The 24489-nt window shown below is 41.9% G+C and overlaps 1 protein-coding gene across 1 annotated transcript; it reads right to left on the bottom strand.

The window, feature by feature from the left end:
* Positions 1-1911: 1911 nt before the first annotated feature.
* Positions 1912-23324, bottom strand: LOC125756139 (uncharacterized). The gene is made up of 7 exons (XM_037667209.2): positions 23252-23324; positions 20733-21424; positions 13775-13981; positions 11223-11286; positions 6342-6504; positions 3800-3920; positions 1912-1961 (listed from the first exon to the last, which is right to left on the bottom strand). The coding sequence occupies exons 2-6, from the start codon at positions 21249-21251 to the stop codon at positions 3812-3814; spliced, it is 1062 nt and encodes a 353-aa protein (XP_037523137.2). The 5' UTR covers positions 21252-21424; positions 23252-23324; the 3' UTR covers positions 1912-1961; positions 3800-3811.
* Between the last annotated feature and the right edge of the window lie 1165 nt (positions 23325-24489).

Genomic DNA, 24489 nt, shown 5'->3' with positions numbered 1-24489 from the left:
GACGTTTTCGATGACTTGGCTTGGCTCGTGCATCGAGAGTGTAACGACGCCGGGACAAGCCAGTCATGACACAGGCGCAGGCAACCTTGGACGCATGCGCACACAACGCGGTACAGATACAGGGAAGGTGTATAATGCCACATCATCTCATTGTAACAGCTTGTTATTTTCAAAAATAGTTGAAAAGCTCTAAATAAAGGTGTTTAAGCATAGTTACAGGAACTCCTGTGAAAGCAGAACAACGATAGCTTTTACAAATCGCGAGAAGGGCTAGGCGGCATCGCTATCAATTCTCAGCGTTGCTGGAGGAAAGCTCAGTCCGTGTTTAGAGCCTTTCAGATCGAAAAATACTGCTTGTAAAATAACTACGTGCTTTTGGGATTAACTACTGCAGCTACAAACACTGCGAAGGGTGAGCTTTCTGGCGCGCCGTAAAAAAATGGGTCGTGAAAAATCAATTGTCGGTCCCTTTAACAACGGTTGAAAAAGTCAAAATGAAGGTGGTTAATCACAGCTGCGCTGCAGCACTCACTCCTGTGAAAGTAAAACATTCAGCGTAACGAAGTTTGCGAGGAAGGTTATCGGAATTGCTACCAATTCTCAGCGTTGCTGGAGGAAGCACTCGTACTTTTTAGCTGCTTCTCAGATTGAAAAATTCTTCTTGCTAAATATCAGCGCGCTTTTGGAATCAACCGCTGCAGGTTTGAACACTCCTGAGAGGGAGCCTTTCGTTGTGCCATAAAAAAACTGAGTAAAATCAGTGGTACGTTATTGTTTCCTACGCTAGTAGATTGAACACAGAACACTCCATGAAAAAGCCAAGTGCTATTCTATGACCAAAATACCAGTTTATACAGAACACACTCCTTACCAATTTCCTATATCATATGTATGCCCAAAGCACTCCATTTCCTAAAATGAGCACCATAGGCCATAAAAAATGGCACAAACTATAGAAAGGGCAATGTTGCCAGAAAGTTCCGCCTAACTTCAGAACTGCATTTTATGAAATGGACTGAACGTAACATTCATTCCGTGCTTTGTGAAGAGACAAAAGTTTGTATGCTAGAAATGAGGTACAGTGCTCGCGAAAGGCACCCCGTACATATATTGTTGGCTCTGTTGCTGGAAAATAGTCTGACAATCCCAAGAATATATACATTGTACTGTTCAGCTATAACAAGTAAATTGGTTAACCAAATAGAAAGATGCTTCTTTGTATAATCTGTATACCTTTAAACGGGGGCAACATAGTATACATACGCCTTTTCTCATGGCTATTGTGTTTCGCAACTGCTGAAAATTTATGTTACTATCCTTGCATGCTGTGTTTCTACTCTGTAACACAATTCTTCGGCAGCGAAGTGAAAGCTGCTGCTGGCACCAGTCAATAACCAGTGCAATCCTGCGAATTCCGTGTTGATGTTGTAGCTGTAACTCCGTGAAAAGCACCATATCTTTCTGTGGCACACAACACTCTTAATAACACTGCAATTTCAAGTTGTGAGCGTGATCTCTACACCAAAAATCATACTGTCTCTCATGCATTCGCCTAAGATGACTTGAAAGCGAAAGCTATCTTTTTCTTCTTTTGCGTCTTCCTCTTTTGAGTTGATTGCATTGATACCTCGCTCCAAAGGCTCTCTGCACCTAACATGCTTTTGTAGCACTGCCTACGGGATCGGCCTATGTTTGACTAAGTGACTACGTCGTGTGATGAAATCATGTGACATCACGAGTATTGGCAATCTGTGACGTCATGATGACATAATCGCGCAATAATTTTTTGCATCACTTTGTGTTGTAGCATTCACTGTGCTTCCTACAAAGTGTGAGTCAGTTCGTTACTGTGAAAGGAAGCGTGCATCTACTTCTTGCCAAATAAACAGTGAACATCCAGCCACCCTGAACATTAACTGTGGGGAGTTTATTTTGACTTTACTGCTCACACCTGGGCTCATCTGAAAAGAACGACAAGAAAGAAAAGAGATTAAGACACTTGAACTAATAGAAAGAAGGCAATCTTCACCAAAATTAAATATTGCATCTAATTTGCAATAACAAATGAGACACACAGATGCACGCTTTAATCCACAGCACACCAAAATTCTTAAAAGTGGAAGGGGCATGTATGCCCAAAATGCTTGGACGAGTGAACAAAAGCAGCGTTCACATGAAAAGATTCGAACGACAATTTTTGTGTGGATTCCATAAAGGGACACTGAAGAGAAACTGAGTTCAGCCAGAGTGCTAGGTTATCTTTTGCTCACTTTAGCGATCCGTTGTATGTGTTATGTTTTGTGTGTGCTTTACACATATTGGCATTCTAGTGTTTTGCTCTGTTACTTTAGTTATTTGTACGATTCAGCTGGCAGGCTCGCCGTTGTGTAAAAGGTGCTAATAAATGCCAATGTGTTCGCTAACAATACATTGTGTACTGCGGCCATTTGTTCCTAGAGTCAGAGAGACCCCACAACCTAAACATTGCATTTCTCTTTAGTAGAGCTGTGCGAATAGCAAAATTTTGGGTGCGAAGCGAATTCGAATATTGAAGTGTGAGTGCGAATCGAATCGAATAATTTTCGAATATTTCTCAAACATTTTTCGAATACTTCGAAGTGAAATTACAGAAAAAAGTTGCAGAGAATCCCTAAGTATGTTCTCATGAGATAGCAACATGAAAGTGTTTCTTTTTGCTAGGTTGATGAAGCGCTGGCGGGGTGGTGTTTCATAGTTGTCTTATCAAGAACGAGGCAATGTAGAGGCCGATCGTATTTATGTACATGATTTGCTGCAACCAAAGTGTTGCCGACAACACTTTACACGTGATAGGCAAAGATGCCATTTTCTCAGCCTCTCCTCCTCTTTCAACTTCTGTGGAAGCCCAACTGATATGGCGGACTAGAGCGTGCTCCCTTCAAGTCTGGGGTTCCAAATCTGCCTCGTAAACGTTGATACATAAGAACATCTGAAATTTTGGATGCTAAAAAGCTTCGGAGTCCGATTTTTCGGACTTCCTGCCCAAGTTTCAGGTCCAAAACAGCATTAATTGAGCCCCCACCTCTGCCACATCTTTCATCTCCATGTTGGAACCAGCGTTGTCTTGAGTTTAATACATTTGCGACCATAGCGGAGCTTGAAAGGCAGCTTTGCCGCAATACCGGGGTGTGATGAGGTGAAGCGTATTGAAAATCTAGGGACCACTTCCAATCGGACGTTGTCTTTTGGCCAAGTTCGACCGTAACGGAGCTTGAAAGGCAGCTTTGCCGCAATACGAGAGTGTAATGAGGTGAAGCATATTAAAAATCTGAAGGGGTCACTTTCAATCGGACGTTGACTGTATTTGTTTCTGGGAAGTTCGAATAGTAAAATTCCAGTGCGAATCGAATCGAATAGCAAACACTATTCGAAAAATATTCGAAATTTCGAATATTCGCACACCCCTACTCTTTAGTGTCCATTTAAGTGTGTGCCAAACTATGATAATGAAATCACAGTGTGATCTGTCACACAATGTGGGTGAGCATTTCTTGAAGCTGCTGTTAGATTGTTCGAAAACATCGTTAGTATATATGAAAAATTTTCACTGAATCAGAAATGGCACCTTGCTGCGTAAAAACAAGTGCTTCAGCATTCTTTCAATAAAAATTTGCCCCGATGGATCTCCTCCTAGGTAGAGCATCTCATACTTGTTCCTAACTCACGTATTCAGTTAACCCTTATTGGATATCAAGCTCAACATTCACAAGCAAAATACTACAGCTGCTCAGCAAGAAAAAACCAGCGACAGTCAACTTACGACTTCAGTCCTTCACCGCAAATGATGTATTAGTTTCATTATCTTATTGCTGACGGCTGTCTTCGACTTTCGTCCGTCCCTGCATTTGCTGCCTTTAAGGGGGTTGATAGTGAACATTTCCCTGGAAGGCATTGCAAATATGTTAGCTGGACATTTATTAGGCTCCATGTGATTTTCCAATCAAAGTATAAAGCAACAATCACATCTGCTCCTGCTTTCAAAGAATCGCAAGGATGCTTTAATTTCCGAGAAACTTTGGAGTCTTCATAACTTGCGATTTATACAGAGCCAATTATCGTGTGGCTTCAACGTATACTTTGCTTGACCCACTTTGATGGTCAAATAAAGTTAGACTAAGCAACATAGAAACACATCAAGGAATGCGTCATTCAATGAAATACATAAAGAAACATTGCCTCAGCCTCGGGTTCATTAGTCCTTCTTTGTGAAGTGTGCGCTGTATTCGTATTGTGATGAAGTGGAAAGGCCTTTGGTTTGGTATCTGTGCTAAAGAACACAAATGACAAGCGCCCTTCCCAAGGCATTTCTTCTGTGTACATATCACATTGCGCTGCCCCCAAATTTTAAAAAAGGCATGTTTTAACAATGTTGTGTGTTAGCTAACACTTAATTGTGACTACCCTGTAGTCAAACTGAAGTTTGTGCTTGCTTCCGAGTTCGTGCATGCTATATTTTGTTCCCTTCAAGTTGCTATACAGCAATGCAATCTTGCAGAGGTGTTCTTCGGAATACGCAAGTAGGATAATTAATTTTTGCAGTCAGTGCTACAAAAAATTTTCCAGTGTTAAAAAATTAGAAGAGACAAGAAGTATTACCACTCTGTCTTCTTTATCCTGCTGCCAAAGGAAAGAGATAACATTTTTAAAACTACATTATTCATTCCTCTGTCTACTGGGACCCAGTTAAGCTGCGTAATAAAAATGTGTGTTCTAAGCATGTCATCACGCAAAAAAATTCAGCCAAAGCAGCTGTCAGAACTGGGTCATTCTACGTCAAATGTCCCAGCCATTTCGGTGACCATCTCAAATGTATTTGAAAAAACTCGTGCTGATTTCTTGCATTGAAAACAGTAAATTACTAGCGTATTTCAGAGAGAAAAAATTTTTGGTCACGTGGGAGCGTTTTAAATTTCACAGCGCGTCTTCTGTATTGTTTGTCAGAAAACTTATTCTGAGAGTATCGTTTCTCGTTTCAATACTGAAGTTGGTTTACATATTAAGCAAAGGCCTTTGAGTAAGGTGTTTGAAGCTAAGTAATATTACTACAATTTTTCTGTCATATATGCTTCCAGAAATTTGACCGAAATGTCCCGTTTGCAGTTTTTCTATTGTAATATCGAGCTATGTATGAATATGTGAGTAATGAATACTTACTCTGCGGATGGTATATTTTGCATGAAAAATATTTTCCGACCACTGAGTCTCTAATTTTTACAAGAAATCCCGAATTCGAGAAAAGCATAATTTTGGTCGACACTGAGACTGCAATTTACAACACGTGGTGCTCCAATTCAAAATCACTTTTATACCTCTAATTGAAAGAAAATAAAGAGCACTTCTTATATGGCAGGTTTTATCATTACATTTTCGTTTTAAGGAAGAAAATAATTTTTGAAGTTCCCCACTAATGGCTATATTCAGATTTCGTCATACGGCAGCTTCCTCACTGAAGTTCTCCATTACCATCAATGGGGAACTTGAAAAATTTTCTTCCTTAGCCCTCTATTGCAGAGTGTACCAAATTTGGCAGATAGTGATTCTCCGCTGCGTGAAAGCTTGCTAAGAAACTGGCGGACCCATTACAATGCGTATAGCCTTCCAAATCTCTATCAAAAGACGTAATGCCACTTGCTCAAAACGTTCCTTGATGCAAAATACGATTGCATAGAAAAAATTTAAAAATTTCCTAGCCCTATTCGTGCAATAGAGGTTTAAAACAAAAAATGTAATGATAAAACTTGCCATATAAGAAGTATTTATATGCTTTTGATTTAGGCATACAGGTGATTTTTAACTGGAGCACCATGTGGTGTAAATTGTTTCTTAATGTGGACCAAAATGATGATTTTCTCAAATTTGTGATTTTTTTTCTCATAAAAATGAGACACTTCAGTGGTTCCAGAACATTTTCAGCACAAGATATACCTTCCACAGAGTAAGTATTCATTGCTTAGATATTCATACATAGCACAATATTACAATGAAAAAACTGCAGAGAACATTTTGGTCAAATTTCTGGTAGCGTAAATGGCAGTAAAATTTTAGTATTATTACTTAGCTACAAACACCTTACACAAAGACCTTTGCTTAATATGTAAACCAACTTTGGTATTGAAATGATAAATGATACTCTCAATAAATTTTCTGACAACACACAGATGACACTCTGCGAAATTTCAAAGGCTCATTCAAGTAAATCGGCACGATTTGTCGAATACATTTGAGATGGTCGGCGAAATGGCTGGGAAGTTTGTTGTCGAATTTACCAACACTGATTGCATTATCAGCAGCATATCACTCACCTCTGAAGAAATTCAAGAGTTGTGGCAACAGGATCTGCATAGACTAAGTTGAAAACATAGTAGCTCAGAAATAAAAGGCAGGTCGCCTCCGAAAAGTCTACAGGCTCTGTAAAAAGGATCTGCTGTTTGCAGGTCACAAAACATTTCTTCTGGAAAATGCTTCCTGCAAAAAGATGGCAGGCAAACCAATGGGTCAAAATCAGTGCAATGTGACGGGCAAAGCAATTTTAGTAAAAAGGTTGCCAATACGTTCGCTGCAATCAGAGAATTAGAAGGCACCCTTTGGCTTCTGGGGAAGCCTGAAATGTGAGGTGCTTTTTAAAGAAAAACGCACATGATTCAGTGACTGCAAAGAGACAAACTGTATTTTAAAAAACAATAAACGTACTCATTGATACAGTCCACAGCAATATTCAGATATGTTTTTTTCCATGACAAAATATTTTGCAGGACGAGGACACAACATACGGATTAAGTTTCAAGCCAAATTCAATTTTGTCGGGTCGCTAAATGGCACTTGCGTTACTGCAGATGGTTGAAAACCTTTGACCAGAAACTCTTCATACAGTTAACTTACAAAGGACAAATTATACTTAGCGTGTCGGCTGTTTGGTGAGGCTTTTTCATTGTTAAATGTCAAAAAATGGTTTATCCAAAAAACGGCAGGAAGTGGAAGATGGAAGCTGCGATGAAAAAATCCGTAAACAGGGAGCGGGTGCTCGAGCCAATGTTTCGACAAGTGGACTTGTCTTCTTCAAGGCTGGAACTGATCTGAAGAATCAGTTCCAGCCTTGAAGAAGACAAGTCTACTTGTCGAAACGTTAGCTCGAGCACCCACCCCCTGTTTACGGATTTTTTCAAAAAATGGTTTAGTATTTTTGGATGCAGTGATTAATAAGTAACAAGAAGTGCAGGCACACATACAATAACAACAAAATAAATATATTCGCACAGAGGCCACTCTTGAAAAAGACCGATCCCCACTCAAAACATTGATTTAATGTATTTTTTGTTTGTGTACATGCGCCTGTACTTTATAATAGTTAATGTGTATATATATATATGTATATATATACATACGTATAATATATACAGGTTGTCCCACATAATTTGCGCCAAGACTTTGAAAATGAAAGGCACTTCAGAGGCGAATTGAACCAAATGTATACTATTTTCACTAGCCTATTGATACTCAGATTATTTTTTACTTTCCCTTTAAACTAGCTAAATAATTATTTTTAATTACCTAACTTTTTAATTATTGGCTGTAAACCCAAAATATGAACACTGAGCTGTAGAGCACTTTCAGAAACCACCGACTGAATTGTTTCCTGTACGATATGTCTCGCGCTGTTATTTTTGCCGCGTTATAAAGAAAGACCATGAAATTTGGAAAGAAGCCATGTGATGGACCGCGAGTGCACTGCTATAGTGCTAATCTTAAGCGTGCAACCGGTGAATGAGGTCGCCTGCAGCTGCCACGGGGAAGCGACAGGGTGCTTTGAAGGTGGCCGATGTTTGGGCGTCCGTCTTTAGTTTAATTATGGTGGAAATGCACGCTGCTGGCCGAGCGCTGCCACGGTGATAAAGTGGTCACGACTGCAAGGAAAAAAAAACTCCGAACAACAGAAGTTTGATTCTGATTCATGAAGATAGGGTGAAATGTGACAGAACGATGAAAGGCCTCGACGGCTTCTGCAATTTCGCAGTTTGAACAAAAAGAGACCCCACAAAGTGTCTGCGTCGTGCGAACCAGTCCTGACGAGTTGTCTTTGTTCAGGTGCTCCTCAGACACCTGTAACCCTTCGTGTTCTGGACAGCAACGTTACATTGTTTTAATCCGTGTAAGCAGCTGACATGCCGTACTCGAATGAGCAACAAGCGGATATGGTTCTGGCCCTAGGTGCATCACGCAGACACAGAAGACAGGCAGTTAAGCAGTTTCAACGCTGGCATTCAGGTACGTGGCCAAGCTCAATGACCATTGTGTGTACATATGAAATGCTGAAAGAGAATGGGACATTTACCATGAAACGGCACAAATCTTCAGTTTTGGGCAAGGAAGTGGAGAGTGATATACTGTCCAAGTTTTCTGCAGACCCCAGGCAAGTGTCCGTAGTGTGGGTGCTGAAGCTGGTGTCTCGAAATCTTCAGTGCGGAGAATACTAAAGAAGAGAACTTCATCCCTACCACGTGCAGCTGCACCAAGCATTGGAGCCTCGTGACTTCCAGAATCACACAGACTTTGCAAACTGGATCCTAATCAAGACAGAAGAGGACCCAGGCTTCGTTAATAAGGTACCTTGGACCGACGAATCTAACTTCTCGCGCCATGCTCAAGTGAGCATGCACAACGCTCACTATTAGAGTGACAAGAACCCTCACTGGGTTTGGCAGGCACGTCACCAATATCAGTGGTCTTTCAATGTGTGGTGTGGCATTTACGGTGGTACTATAATCGGACCTGTCTTCTTCATCAGCACACTTACAGGCGAACGATATGTCAGCGATATCTTGAATGGACCACTTCAAGATTTTCTGTGCGACATTCCACTAGCTAGGATTAAGGATATCTGGTATCAGCATGATGGAACTCCTGCACACGGTAGCCGCAAAGCGTGAAATTGGCTGGATGAAGTTTTCCCGCAGCAGCGGATAGGGCGGCACGGGCCCATATCTTAGCCAGCAAGGTCTCCAAATTTAAACCCCCTTGATTTTTTTCTTTGGGGGTACGTCAGTAGTCAGGTATACCAGGCACCAACCACAACATCAGGTAATCTAAAAGAAAAAATTAGACAAGTTTGGAACTCCATTCCTGAAACCATGGTCAAGAACGTCACGGAAAATCTGATAAAGTTGTATTGCAGCAGATGGCGACCTGTTTGAACATGTTATGTAACCGTGGCTTAATTTTACGAGCACCGATCACTGAAAAAAAAAGTCTGCTCAGGCCGTTCACCTACCCACTGCCACACGCGACTATAGTCGATACAACTTTAGAAGGTAACGGCATTTCCTCCTCAAAGGCAGATGAACACAAGCCTGCACCATTGGGCGCGCACTCGGGACTGACGTCATGAGCGGGATGGCCGGGGCCTCTGCCTTCGGAGAACATCGGCGCGTGCATGAGCAGGACTATTTCTTTAGTCGCGGAGGCGATCGGTTGCCGCGCTTCGGTCGTCTGGGTGGGGCCTCTCCTGCCTTCTTAAGTTGTATCCGACTATAGCTTCACGTCGTCGACTCCTTTTGCGCATCTCAAGTTCAAAAGAGAAAATAAAGCTTGTCTTGTTTCATTTATCCGCCTTGGACGCTTATATTGGCAGCGCTCGGCCAGCAGCGTGCATTTGCACAGTCATTCAACGAAAGACGGACACCCAAACAGTCGGCCACCTTCAAAGCATCTTGTCACACCCACGTGGCAGCCGCAGGCGACCTTGTTCACCGGTTGCACACTTGAGAGCAGCACTATAGCAGTGCGCTAGCGGTCTGTCACATGGTTTCTTTTCGCATTTCGCGGGCTTTCTCTACAACGCGAAAAAAATAACAGCGCGAGACGTATCGTAAGCGAAACAATTCAGTTGGTGGTTTCTGAAAGTGCTCTACAGCTCAGTGTGCATATTTTGGGTTTTCAGCCAATAATTAAAAAGTTAGGTAATTAAAAATAATTATTTAATTAGTTTAGGGGAAAATAAAAAAATTGCCTGAGTATCTATAGACAACGTTGTCACATAAAACACTGTGCCGAAGTGTGATAACTGTTCTTTTGTTATTCTGTTGCGAAATTGACCTATGTATTCATTGTTCATTCCTGTATGGTCCTGTTTAGGCTCACAGTATCCAATAAATAAAATAAATAAAATATAGGCTAGTGCGAGTTGTATACATTTGGTTCAATTCACCTCTGAAGTGCCTTTCATTTTAAAAGTCTTGGCTCAAGTTATGTGGGACAACCTCTATATGTATATATATTATATGGTTCAAGCGATTTGACTGTGCGAATGAGAGCTGATGACTGATTACCGAGGTCAGCTTTTACAAATTTTTCAGCAAATCATCTTTGGTTCTAACAGAGTACTACCCAGCTGTGTGTACAGAGCTCCACAACATTGTCCAGAACGCTTGAGCCGTGTGTTCTGGATTGCACTGGCGATGTCTACCGATGACACCTCATTTGAAATAGCCTACATCTAATTATGCATCATTTGTAGCTGCACATGTGTAAATTTGGGCGACCTCAAACCACGCGTTTTCGGAGACATTATTTATTCAGTCTGAAATGTGCTGCTCCAGTGTTCTTGACAATTGTGTTGAGCTCTGTATAATTTGTGCGTGCATCACACTGAGATCTCCCGAAAAGTGCACACCGATGGTGATAAAATGATGCGCACACTGCTAGCGCTTGTCGACAGAAATTTTCATCACCACGACATATTAAAACCTGTATTCATGAGCTAATGCAGATAAAAATAAACAACACCAATACAATATGCAAGATAAGAAACATCTGAATCTTCCACCTACCGTAAATACGCTCGGGAAAGACCATTACCCAACGAAAAGAATTTTACCTTTAATTTCTCCTTCACTAACAGTGACAACACTTGGCGTTCTCATTGCACTAAATTCACATGAACATCAGCTATACCTTCCTGCAGCCTGTTCATTTGGCCTCTTCAGCAAAAAAACAACTGTAGGTGTGCTGGGAACAGGAAGCATATTATATCCTTTACTGCCAATCACAATCATTTAACCCCCTGCCTCTCCACCCCATGAAGCTAACAGATAACATGCATTGAAGCCGAAGCCGATGCTAGCTGGGCTGGGTACATAATTATTCACGAGTAAATAGCAATGCAAATCAAAGCTCGTGTGGGAACATACCAAATGCAACAATAGTAGGGGTGCATGGCAGCTCATGAAGTATTTCTGAGATGTTCGTTTCTTCCTGGAAGATAAAAAAGAAAAGGAATTCAGGTCTCCAGTACTTCAAACAATTCCCTAAGGAAACAGTTTGAACACTTTAAACACTTCACTTGAAGTTTTATTTATGGGTGTTCAATCGTGCAAGCGTTAAAGAGCTCATTTTGCAGAAATTCTGGTGCTGGTTGTGAGCAAAAAATCAGTGTTGTCCGTGAGAAAAAACTCGAGATAGATGCAAATGAAGAAATAATAAAAATCCTTGCTTTGAGCAGAATCGAACCGAGGACCTCTGGAAGGCAAGCAGGTGTTCTACCACAGAGTGATGCCCGTGCATAAAACTGTTTCGGAAACAAAGTACACAATTGTCATGTTGTGTGAGGAGTGTCCTTAACACACTGTAATATTGTGCGCGAAAAGCACAAAATCGCACCAGGCATCAAAATATGTGAATTGTGCAACGAGTGGTTGGTTTATAGACCCCCCAATTACAAAGCGCACAGGCATAATTAATCACCATCAGCAATAGCATCAACAAAGTGTGCTGGTGCGCACTTTGCCTTACGGACGAGTAGTGGGTACTTCAGCAATTTGCAAATGGAAGATTTATAGCATAGAGGGCACTTCGCAACTGTACTTGCAGTAGGCATTTTAGGATAGTTTGAAATGACCAGTTTCATGCGTACAGACATTCTGTTCGTCGTGGTACGAGCAAGGCTGAGGTGTGCACGGAGAAGCAAGGCTAGGCTAGTGACTGAGAAGGCGATGTCAACAGAGCCAGATTACGCCATCGCGTTCTACTCTTGAAGGCGAAGCTAAAGTGTCCTTCAAGTTTTTAAAATCAAAATTGCACCAACAGTGTAATTCTGCATGCTGATTTTGAATCTGCAACTGATTTGCTTGTGCAACAAGTAGTTTTGAAGCATGTCGCAAGAATGGATGTCACACGGTCAATTTGAGCTAAAAATATATAATGGAAAACGTTTATATAAAAAAACCTAGTTTGGCACCCAATATAAATTACTAGATTTTGAAGCTTTTTAATAGCTATATGCATCCGCATCCTACATCTATTGTAATCTGCAGCGCACCTTTTTGAAAAAAAAAATACTTCTTGGTATTGCAATCGGACCGGAACCACAGAAGTCACCACTCTAAAACTGAAAGATAATGATAAAGGCTGGTTTGAGAAAGTAAGCAAAAACATTGCAAATATGTTCAGAAGGGCTTACTGCAAAGGCTGGCACGTGTATCCTGGCACAAAGGTCCCACCAATGAGGTATTAATGGTTGCTTTGCCATTACTGCTCGAGAGCACAGTGCAAATTGAAATATATAGTCATGATATGTTTGTATAATGTTCTACTTCTATTGTTGTACCTGGCATTATAAATAATGCAAGTGCATGCCAAACACACAATGTAGAAAGAACCTCAGTCAGCCTCCATGGCCTTTAGCTCTTGCTCCTCTTTCTGTATGAGAAAAAAAATTTTTAAAATTAAGTAGTTCGGCAGTAGTGGTGCAAAGACTGAAAGAACAGCAAAGCTAGGTGGCCTTTCTTGTTTGTCTTTATTTTTGTTTCTTCCTCCCTTTCGTCCTGTTGTTTTCTATCTCCTTTGTCTCTGTTTCCATCTCCTTCTTTCGCAATCCTTGCATTTCCTTCTCTCTCTTTCTATATTTTTTTCTGTGTTCCCTTTGTTTCTATTTCTCATTTCCGCTTTCTTTATGTCTTTCTTTATTTCTATCTTTCTGCTTCTTTCTCTCTCCATTTCTTTCTTTCTCTTTTTCTATTTCTTTCTATGCAGAAGATGAAGAAGGGGCCAAAGAGAGCGCACCCCGACCAAGTTCTTGCCAATGCCATGCATAGATTGTGAGCAGCAGCACTAATGATGATGAGAGTTTGCGTTCTGCTCTGACTGGACCAAGCTCAAGCTTAAACACCTCCCCTATTAATAAAGTTCAAACGGCTGGCATTTACAGATTTTTAATGAATTGCGTTTCCTTCACCTGTCAACTATACAGGAGCTCCATTCCGCTGCAAGATAGCAACATTTCTCGCACAGCGCAGTCAGTTAGAAGAGCGAAGCCGTTGTCGCGACCACTTGCTACTAGTTTTCCAGCCAATTCAAATTTCTTGCACTACACTGTGCCAAGGAGTACATTCATAATGATAATAAGATCTGGGGTTTTACGTGCCAAACCCATATAATCATTAGGCACGCCGTAGTGGAGAGCTCCGAAAATTTCGACCATCCAGTGTTCTTTCACGTCCACTGACCTCACACAGTACATAGGCCTAAACATTTCGTCTCCATTTAAATGCGACCGCCGTAGCCAAGATCGGACCTGCGACCTTCGAGTCAGCAGCTGAGCACCGTAACCACTGTATCGCCTAGGCTTTGTTTACAAGCCTATTTTTTTTTAAGCAACAGCCACAACAATTAGAAAAGGCATGTGTGGTATGCTCTGTGAAAGTTCCCGACAAAACCTAGAACCACAAAGTGACATGCAACTCACTTTCAAGACCCGGAAGAGATGCATTTCATCTTCTTTGAAATATGCGCACAGAAGGGGCAGCATAGCTTCCTCCACTGCTTTCGTGTTGCCTCTTTTTGTCGCTTCTTGCATGATCATCAGCGTATACATAACTTCTTTCTTTGGGACCGACTCCAAGTGCTGAACGAGTGGCAGTGCGTACACTGACACTTTTTGATCAAATATTGCCTGAAATACCACATGCACTGATTAATGATAGTATGTGGCCGAGTCACAGTATCCTGAATTAGCTTCAGCATGAAATGGGCACGAAACGCTTACAAGATACAATGAAACTGGGTATCTGTGGAAACCCGCAATGAAAAGACAACTCCTTAATAAATCGAAAATTGAGCATAGTATATTAGCGGAAGCTACAAATAAGGAAAAGTCCTATATCTGGTTTATCAAACCATTTCCTGCTCGCAGATATTCAAAGAGTGGAGGGAGGTCTCAATTTTTATTTACTTGCGTTTCTACAGAATTGCTCGACTTTTGTTGAGGAATATGCTAAATACTTGGCTTTGTTTTGAGTTGTTAATCAATTCGGCTTTGTGTGACCATCTGCCTGCCATCCGATTAGTTCAGCTGGTCTTCGTACTTGACCAGTATGATCTTTACTGAACCATGATATTTTACATTAAAGGGGCCCTGCAACACTTTTCTAAGAAATTGTCAAATGGTTTCATTAAATGAGTTTATTGCCTCACGATTCGATTGCCGCAAAAATTTGTAAAGTCCATCAAGTATGAGCAGTTACAGGTATTTGTCGCACGCCTAAGGGCTAGTGATGCAGAACTATCGGTAAATTGACTATCGATAGTATCGATAGTTTCTGTGAAACTATCGATTGTGTAAACAAACTATTGATAGCACTACTATCGATAAACTATCGATAGTCGAATCAGTAGTACCATCGGTAATATTACTAGCGATGTTAGTGCCACGCGTGTTTATTGCTTTGTTTTGATGTATTCAGGTTTCGCCCACAGACTGTTAGCAGCATTTGACGCAGACCGCGCCGCAATGTTTGAGAAGCTTCGCGATTGTTTGACATTTGAAGATTACGCGCCGGTAGCGAATATTCAAGTTTATTCGAAAGCTTACGCGAGCACCAGCGATAACGCTGGAAGGTTTGATGACTGATGTATAAAAGACGAAGCGTTCCACAGGTTATCAGATTGCTCGACGGCCGGCGACTGTTCTCGACTCTATCAGTGCGCAGCGTGTATCGCTCGTATTCTGACTTTTGATTTTCTGGGCACAAGTTCGACCAAATAAAGAGCTTCGTATTTCCCAGTCGTGCTGCAGCATTCTTCACCGTCATAACCACGCGACAAACTATCCATAATGGTGCGAATAACGATGCTGTTGCTGGCTGGCCAAATTGGCAAAATATTCGCGATAGCGTACTATCAGCTTCGCTTAATTTGAGCAAAATTTTGGCGAAAGAAATTATTTGCGCAGTGAAAATGGCGGCATATGTCCATCAACAAATTCATATTTAAAAGCAACCAGTTACATCTTACAATTACCAAAATTTGTTCTTGATCATTTTTTTTTTACTTTGAAATCATCAAATGCAATATAAAAACTGAAGCCGCGCAGTTCCACCCCATGTAACAGCTTCTTTCCGCTACAGCTGAATAGTTTGACTTTATGATCATGTGTCAGCGAAGCACTCTGGTGAAGAACACAAGCATGTCAACTTTCTTGCTCTTCAGCCTGCTCCTCCGGCTCTACTATGTACCACGCGCGCGGGAAACCAAGTTTATTCTGCAATGAGTTCGCGCTGTTGATTTTAAACTATCGATAGTACTTACTATCGATAGCGCTATCGATAGTATCTTTTACCATCGATAGTTCGATAGTGACTCAGCTATCGATAGTATCGATAGTACCATCGATAGTTCTGCATCACTACTAAGGGCACAAGATAGGCCCATACTTCCAATGTATTTTAATGCTTTTTCCAGACCAATTTTCTCTGAAACTACTACATGTAAAGCATTTGGGTTTGTTTCATTTTATTCGTCAGCATCTCTTCTGGCAATGGAGCTAGAGTTACAATTCTATTTCAGCTGCTACCATTTTTGCAATTTTTAGCAATGCAATTAAATTTTGTCATTGTTTTTTAAATAAAACCGCCAAAAATTGAAAACTGTTCAGCATACGTATACTATTTTTGTTCAGTAGCTTTGTATTGGTGCTTGGTTTATTCTAGTAAGAAGTCAACCTTCTGTTTTTTACGTTTTTTTGATAATGGGGCAAATGTAAAAAAGAAATTGATTTCGAGATATTGAGAGTTATAGCATGATGGACACAAATTTTAAGTATTTTCGGATTGTTGCTCTAAATAAAAGCACTCGTTATGGGAACCCTTAAAAGAGTGTTGTGGCAACTGGGAACCCATCAAATATATTTTTAATTCCGCTGCCTTAAAAAAACACTTTTGGTTTCGATATCGAGGGGGTAGCTTCTCAGTGATGTGTCATCACAGTGCGACATCGCAAAGAGACAGCAACTTGCGACATACTAGCAGCATATCTGTCATCTGCTCGTTGTGCACATAAACAAGGTTTGTATTGTGTTATATAGAGGGGCTGTATTTATATGGGAGGCATTCAGACTGGATTCCAAGAAAATGCATGCACGCAGGGAGGGAGGCAGGAGGTTAGGTGGGCAGATTAAGTAGCCTGCGGGAATAACGTGGCCACAGCAAGCACAAGACCGGAGTAACTGGAGCAACGTGGGAGAGGCCTTTGCCCTGCATTGCGCACAGTCAGGCTGACGATGATATTCTGGGGTTCTTTGGGATAAGTGGGAGGGGTTCACAAGTGATATTAGCCCCGAGAACGAACACTGGCGGCGCGGCAGTCACAGTGATGTGACATCACGGCAAGGACTCGCTGGCTCCGCGGCCGAGGATCGCCTTTTTCTGCGCCCGCCGTGCACCCGCTCTTTCTCAATATAGTGGCGGTTACTGCTTTCTTGCGATGCAAATCTCCCAAGGTAGAAAGTGGATGTTTGCACTACTAGGGAAAGTTAAGTAAGCTGCAGAAACTTTGAATAATATAGCTTATAATGGGCAAGCTCCCGTCCGAACGGAGGACATTTGTTGCTGGAAGCAAGACATTCGTTGTTTTCACCGCGTACTCCTGGAAATCGATTCTAAAGAAACTAGAGCTGTGCAAATAGCAAAATGTTGGGTGCGAAGCGAATTCGAATATTGAAGTGTGAGTGCGAATCGAATCGAATATTTTTCGAATATTTCTCAAGTATTTTTAGAATATTTTGCGAATACTTCAAAGCGAAATTGCAGAAAAAAAAGAGAGGATTCCTAAGCATATTCTTATGAGATAGCAACATGAAAGTGTTTCTTTTCGCTAGATTGATGAAGCGCTGGTGGGGTGGTGTTTCATAGTTGTCTTATCAAGAATGAGGCAATGTAGAGGCCGAATTGTATTTATGTACATGATTTGGTGCAACCAAAGTGTTGCCGACAACACTTTACACGTGATAGGCAAAGATGCCATTTCCTCAGCCTCTCCTCCTCTTTCAACTTCTGTGGAAGCCCAACTGATGTGGCGGACAAGGGTGTGCTCCCTTCAAGTCCAGAGTTCCAAATCTGCCTCATAGACGTCGATATATAAGAACATCTGAAATTTTGGATGCTAAAAAGCTTCGGCTTCCGATTTTTCGGACTTCCTGCCCAAATTTCAGGTCCAAACAGCATTAATTGTGCCCCCACCTCTGCCACATCTTTCATCTCCATGTTGGAACCAGCGTTTTCTTGAGTTAATACAATTGAGACCATAGCAGAGCTTGAAAGGCAGCTTTACCGCAATACCGGGGTGTGATGAGGTGAAGCATATTGAAAATCTAGGGACCACTTCCAATTGGACGTTAACTGCCTCTTGGCAAAGTTCGACCGTCACGGAGCTTGAAAAGCAGCTTTGCCGCAATACCGGGGTATGATAAGGTGAAGCATATTGAAAACCTAGGGACCACTTCCAATCGGACGTCTCTTGGCAAATTTCGACCGTAACGGAGCTTGAAAGGCAGCTTTGCCGCAATACGAGAGTGTAATGAGGTGAAGCATATTAAAATCTGAAGGGATCACTTTCAATCGGACGTTAACTGTATTCGTTTTTGGGAAGTTCGAATAGTGCAAATAGTAAAATTTCAGTGCGAATCGAATCGAACAGCAAACACTATTAGAAAAATATTCGAAATTTCGAATATTCGCACACCCCTGAAAGAAACACTTACACTAATAGTTCTAACTTCATTACAACTTGGCGTACACTCTACGGATAGAACATGGGTCCCGAAAAATTACAAATAAAACTAGGACGTTTTCCATTCACTAACTACTGCGGTTTGTCGTACAAGTTATGTTGGCCACGGCAGAGTATTTTGGTGAATCTGTCTATCATAAAGAATCACTTACTATATCCACAACATTAAACAAAATAATGCTGCCACACAAAACGGTTTCAGAAATGCTGAATGTGTTAGTATACTTGGATTATCTAATGATTTATTCTCAACAGTTGTCTGGGATTATGTGGCCGTATACCCTGATTTGCATGGACCGGTGGTCCAAGCAACCGCCGCATGACAAGCGGTAATGTTAAATTGACGTGGCAGCACTATTGATAGCAATCGCTTCCAAAACAAACTCCTGAAAGTCGAAATGAGCATTCTGAATTGTTTCGATGGCGTTCTCAGTGACGCGGCTCACTTAATAATTAAACGTCCTTCGCCTCAATGAGTCGACTGGTCTTCGCGCGTCATGTCCACATATAGGTTGATGATGGTGAGGGGTAATCAAATGTAAGGAAAATTAACTTACGAGCTGGCTACTTAACCTGATACTTACGAGTGTAATAGAGCCGTTGACGATGCGGCATGAAGACACCAAGCGAAGACACGAAGACAGATATAAGAAGTGTCCGCAATTAACATCAACTTGTTTTTGCAGTGAAATGAAGCCCCGAAATTATTTTGAGGAAAACGTGAAACTAAACAACATGATGGGTGAGCGAGTACACAAGAAAAACAAGCACCACTGCAATGATATTCTAGGGCAAGCGCTTTCGAGATATTTTGCGAGTCTCGATACTGCATGTGTTTTTATAACTGTACGCGGGGCTTGGTACACCGGAAAAAACGCTGTCTGCAGATATGGGCATGCGTTCGATGGAAATAAAACTTGTGGGGGTGGAACTATCATATCTCTGAAAGGAATCGGCCGTGAACAGTGCAACCTAATAATGTAAATATGGTATCATATGTGTCAAAACAACGACTGGATTACGAGACACAGTGTGGAATAATTCTAACAACCTGGCATTCCTTAGCGTGTTGCTGTATTTAAGCAAATGCATGTTCTTGCTGTTCGCCCCCGTCGAAATGCGGCTGAATCAACCCCGTCGGAATCGACCCCATCCTCGAGGTTAGCAGTGCGACACAACAACAAAGCTGATCAAAGTGTGTACGACCGAGCGAGGGCACCTGTGGCAATTGTACTGCAAAAATGTATAGCTTTTTGTCGTTTTACTATGAGCATTATTGATGCTGTTTTTATCATTCATCAGAAGCTCGAGACAGGCGAAAAGTGACCACAAACAGCGTACGAAGCGAGCACACATTATGTAGGCGTGCCACAGCGGTCTTCGAAGAGTCCATGCCGTGATGTCACCCGGGCCTCCCGCGAGGCGGCACCACTCCAACTTCTCGGGGCTGATAGACCATAAAAAGAAGTACTATAAGGTAAAGATAGTGCAAGCTTGTACACTGACTTGCAGTTTAGAGAGGAAGCTAGAGGTACGAAGATCCTCCAGAGACAATAAACAGGAAGATTACAACTCGCTACTAAGTAGTCGCTGGCAGAAAAAAAAAAGGCAGCGCATGGTAGGAAACTTTGGTGTCCAACACTGGGATGGGTCATGGAGACCTGTTAGTAAAAATCACAGATTAAGGCTCGCTATTACTGCAAGAACAGGAAGCAGAAGGGTAAAAGTCAAAGTGAGCTAGCAAGAAACATAACTGATGTCATCCTGTGCGGCAACCTTAAAGGACCCCTGATAGCAAAAGTGTTGTCTGAAACTTTTTTACTGTAATTTGTAGCTTTGTGTCTGGTAGTGTCGGAATTGAATTGTAAATGTTGTAATGCATGATATAATTAATGCTAGTGTCAGTTAATTGAGAACAATTTTGCGTAAGTTCATTACGCCCGCTCAAATACCATAAGAAACTAGCGCCCCATAGCAGGGGAGCGCCTGAGATCACTGTGCACTCAAGCTTTGGTGTCGCTGAAAGCGCAATTTTCAAATCGGGGCCCCGCGTGCGGTAAAGAATGAAACGATGCAGTTGCTTCAGTATTGTTAAGTAAATGCCCCCATACCAAGAGAAAAATAGCATTCCTGGCCGAAGCAGCCAGAACTACATTGAGAGCTTCCCGACAACAGAGTGAGAGGGGTGACGAATACTCCTCGCCGGGTGCCACACGAGGTATTGAGCGCGTCCCGCAAATATTCTCTGACGTTGACAATACTCGTTTTACTCATGAAACGTCACACGGGGCCTCTGTCTCCGTCATACTAGTGGCGATGTCGCGAGGTGCTGAAAACTCATATGACTCACGCTTACTTTTAAACCAAATTAAAATATCTTAAAGGCAATGCCCGTCACTCATAATCAGTCAGAAGTGCCCATGCATGCAGAACTATCAAACAACACAAGCATCTCGAGTTTCCAAATTTAGTGTCAGGGATCCTTTGCGAAAACAAAAATGCAAGGCTCACGACTAAGTAACTTTGAGAGAATCGAGAAGAGGCCTTTGTTCTGCAGAGAACTCGAGCAAGCAAGTGAAGGTGAAGACCACAAATTTCAGACTTTACAGAAAGATTACAAGTAACGAAACCATGTGCACCCTTACGTCCTTGGCGAGCAGCTTGTTCCCGTGCTTATAGAAGAACGGCCTGTGGAAAAGCATGGGCCATTCTTCTTTCACCTTGGAAATGCAGGGAGCAGGATCCGCGTTTATGAAACTCCTCTGTTCTGGATATGTTTCCTCCATGTAGTCATGACAAAGTGGCACGTCGATCTCTTCCAGGCTTTTCTTCCCCTCTCGTTTTAAAAATTGAATCTTGTTATCAATGTCCTCTGATGGCTCTGAGTTCCTCGCAGGCTGCCAGTTAACACAGCCGTATGAATCCTTGACTGCCTTCCTGCTGCACCACTGTGCACCCGGCGCAACAGTTGCTTTTACTCTTCGATAAGTGTTGTTTGCAACACGAATTTCTAGTTGCTGAAAAAATGAGTCGTATCCTCTCCCAAGCAGTCTACCATCTAGGCTGCGGTCCTCAAGGGCATCGGGAAAGGCCTGAACGACCGAGATGGCTGCCTCTCGAATCAAGTTCCGTCTGGGCCTGGAGCACATTGTTGTCATTTGTTCAACTACACATCGTACCACTTTCCTTCTTTCTTTGGGAGGAAGTGGTCTCTTGGCTTTAAGAGCCTTTCGAATATACTCTGGCAAGTATTCAAGGTGAAACGAAAAGCTCCCATATCGTCTTTCACTTTCAGATGAATATGTTGAGCTGCTGCGCCCCTGTGAAGTGTCTGGAAGAATAAAAGAAGAAAGCAGCCTATAAAGCATAAAGCTAGATACGGTGCAAGGCATCACCTAAATTTTCTGCGCAGGTTTGTGTTGGTTTTCGTCGTGTTCTCTTTTTGTTTCATTAAAACTTCAGTTGTTAGACAGCGCTCGTACTGTGTCCTTCCTCTCTCGTGTTCTGTCTTGTTTGTGCCGACTTTTTTACAATATGTATCAATTCCAACTCACCCACCTCTCTACCATACTGAGATACGGTGAATTTGGTTTCACGTGAACACGAGAGGACATCAATGACACAGCGTGAGGATACTGCATGTTCAATCAGCATGTTCTTTTTGCCAAGCATGTGTTGCCACAGCCCAACTATAATGTCAAAAGCAAGTGCATGGCAACAAATGCGCTGACTGAAAATGCAGTGTCTACAGGCCATGGTACTGACTGGAATAGCGCGAAGGTAATTCTAAATGAAAAGAACAAAAAGGCAAGGCTTTACCTGGAATCCCTTCACATACATGCAATGGAACACACACTCATTCGCAACTCCAGCAATCTACCCGATAAACACTAAATGATTACATCCCATAATGAAAGCTCTATAACCAACGTCTTTAGAACGTTAAAGTTGAAAAAAATTGCTTTGTATTCAACTAAGAAGCTATTCTTTCTGAAAAATCTGTACATACTTCCTGGTGGCTTTGTGTTGCAAACAGGTGGTTGGCCATTATCCCTTTCATAACCCTTTTGCCACCTGATGGCATCCCGTGGAACTGATTTGCAGTAAGGTTTTGTGAGGGAGTTCACACTAAAAGCATGCAGTAAACTGGTTACAGTTGTCATTCCAGCAAAAGAGAAACGAATTGAGGAAATACTACCTTTTCAGCAACAAAATAGGTACTGTAAGCGCAATTCCGTTGGTACAGAAAAACAATTTTGAATCTTGTGTACATTAAAGACAAAAAACAAAAAGAAAAAAATTGGCCGCGTATCTGCGTGCTACACTGCAAATGTCATCACGATAGTCTTCCGTCAGCACAGCCTAAGAAACACTAGCATTTTCAGCGCAGCCTAAGAAACACTAGGGCCTTTAGAATTACATATCTATGTATTTTCTAGTAAAGCAACACACCACCTAATGCTTACGGATTGATGTTGGGCCTCAGATATGCGTAATATTTGCTTTTTGATCGACAATGTTCACAATTATGAATGCAGCTACCAGTTCAAGATGGCTGGGTGTTCAGCAAGTGCTTAAACTTTGGAAGGGTGGCTGAATCATGTGACAGACAGAAAGACAGACAGACCAAAATTTCTGCATGTAAGTTCCCCGAGAAAGACTATCGTCTTTAAAACTGTGAAATGAAGGTAAAAGCCATGGCCTCCTCGTATTTATGCAAGCATCCAAACAAATAGGCAAATAGTGCAGCAATGCACACGTTCCTGTTGCCCATCACTACAAAAGATGTATACAACTAATAGTTTTACCGAAAATACTTTCTCTGTCGATGCCTGCAGGTGCTATTTACTGCATATTAAAACCGTACTCTAATATGGCTTTATCAATACATGGTGTCTGAGGCTTGAAGTCAGTGTAAAATATGACGGCAGATACCATTTCACAATCCATTTCAAGTTTGAGATGTTTGATATGGACTATGCTGGCTGCCATCCCAAGTTAAACTCACTTATGATACAAATAACTACAGTGATGAACTACTAAAAGTAAATTCATGCACTTAAGAGATATTTTTAACTTTCTGGAAATATTGTAAGGCAATATCAACATACTCCATGTCTCAAAAACCATTAATAAGACAGAGAATAAAGGAGGGCACCTGGACGAGCAGTGGCAGGTGAAGCTGCTGGAACCCCTTCAGTGCCAATTACAACTCTGTCATTAAGGGGGAGTTCATTCACATTTCCTTTAGACATTTCTTCTTCCAGCTCCATGTAGTCGTTCCAAATTATCTGTGTTTGAAATAACATTAAACAAAAAGGTAACAATTGCCCTAGGTATGCACTATGCGGTGCTGTCACTATGTACAGTCTGAACCACACCTGTCTAGAGCGGCCAGTCAGCCACTGTTCTTTGCAAAAATATGCAGGATGATGATGATTGTTGGGGTTTAACATCTCAAAACCATGGAATGATTATGAGAGATGCCGTAGTGGAGGGCTCCGGTAATTTCGACCACCTGGGGTTCTTTAAAGTGCAGCTAAATCTAAGCCCACGGACCTCGAGCATTTTCACCTCCATCGAAAATGCGACCGCTGCGGCTGGGATTCGATCCCGCGACCTGCAGGTCAGCAGTCGAGCACCATAACCACTAGGCCACTGTGGCGGGCAAAAATATGCAGAAACCAATGCCGTAATTATATTAAACATGGTCATACCACATGCTAGGTCCTTGTGCTATAATAGAAGCATGGACGGAAGCTTGTAGCTAACGCGAGGTACTAGCAGCTGTGGATGGCACCAGCACCCATGGCAATACATTCGACCTCTTAGATAAGTGCGATTAAGACTGTACTTGGTAGTTCAGCGTTTTGAAACTGCTGCATCAGAAAGGGACGAAATGCTAGTGATGCCATCCCCAGTCTGGTAGTTTCAATTTTTGCAACAATCAAAGAACAATGCTAGTTACACGTTAATGCACTACTGCAGTCCATGACATGATTAGGGACATACAAAACTACGTCACATAATCACGAAGAATCTGCCCAAATGCCACAAGGGCAAGTGTCAAATTTCATACCACGATTCCTTGAATTATGGTATCAAACAGCATGAATGTGCCATGAAACACAACACACGCAGCCACGATCTAAACAAACCATTGACAAAGCGCTGTGAACGACAAGCAGCTGAAAATTTCCCATTTCCAAATTTCCATGCAGCGCCTTTCAGCAAGGGGCTGCAGCCCTGCCAGTTCAAGGTGTCCTTGCCTATATATATAGGTGTCGCAGAACTAATATATTAACAATAACTGTTGGGGTTTTAGGTCGAAAACCCCAATATGATTATGAGGGACACCGCAGTCGGGGGCTTCAGAAATTTAGAACATCTGGTGTT

Source organism: Rhipicephalus sanguineus, chromosome 7 (genome assembly GCF_013339695.2).
Source record: "Rhipicephalus sanguineus isolate Rsan-2018 chromosome 7, BIME_Rsan_1.4, whole genome shotgun sequence".
Classification (NCBI taxonomy): domain Eukaryota; kingdom Metazoa; phylum Arthropoda; class Arachnida; order Ixodida; family Ixodidae; genus Rhipicephalus; species Rhipicephalus sanguineus.
The sequence above is the reverse complement of the archived record's forward strand: the minus strand, read 5'-3'. Positions and strand labels throughout refer to the sequence as shown.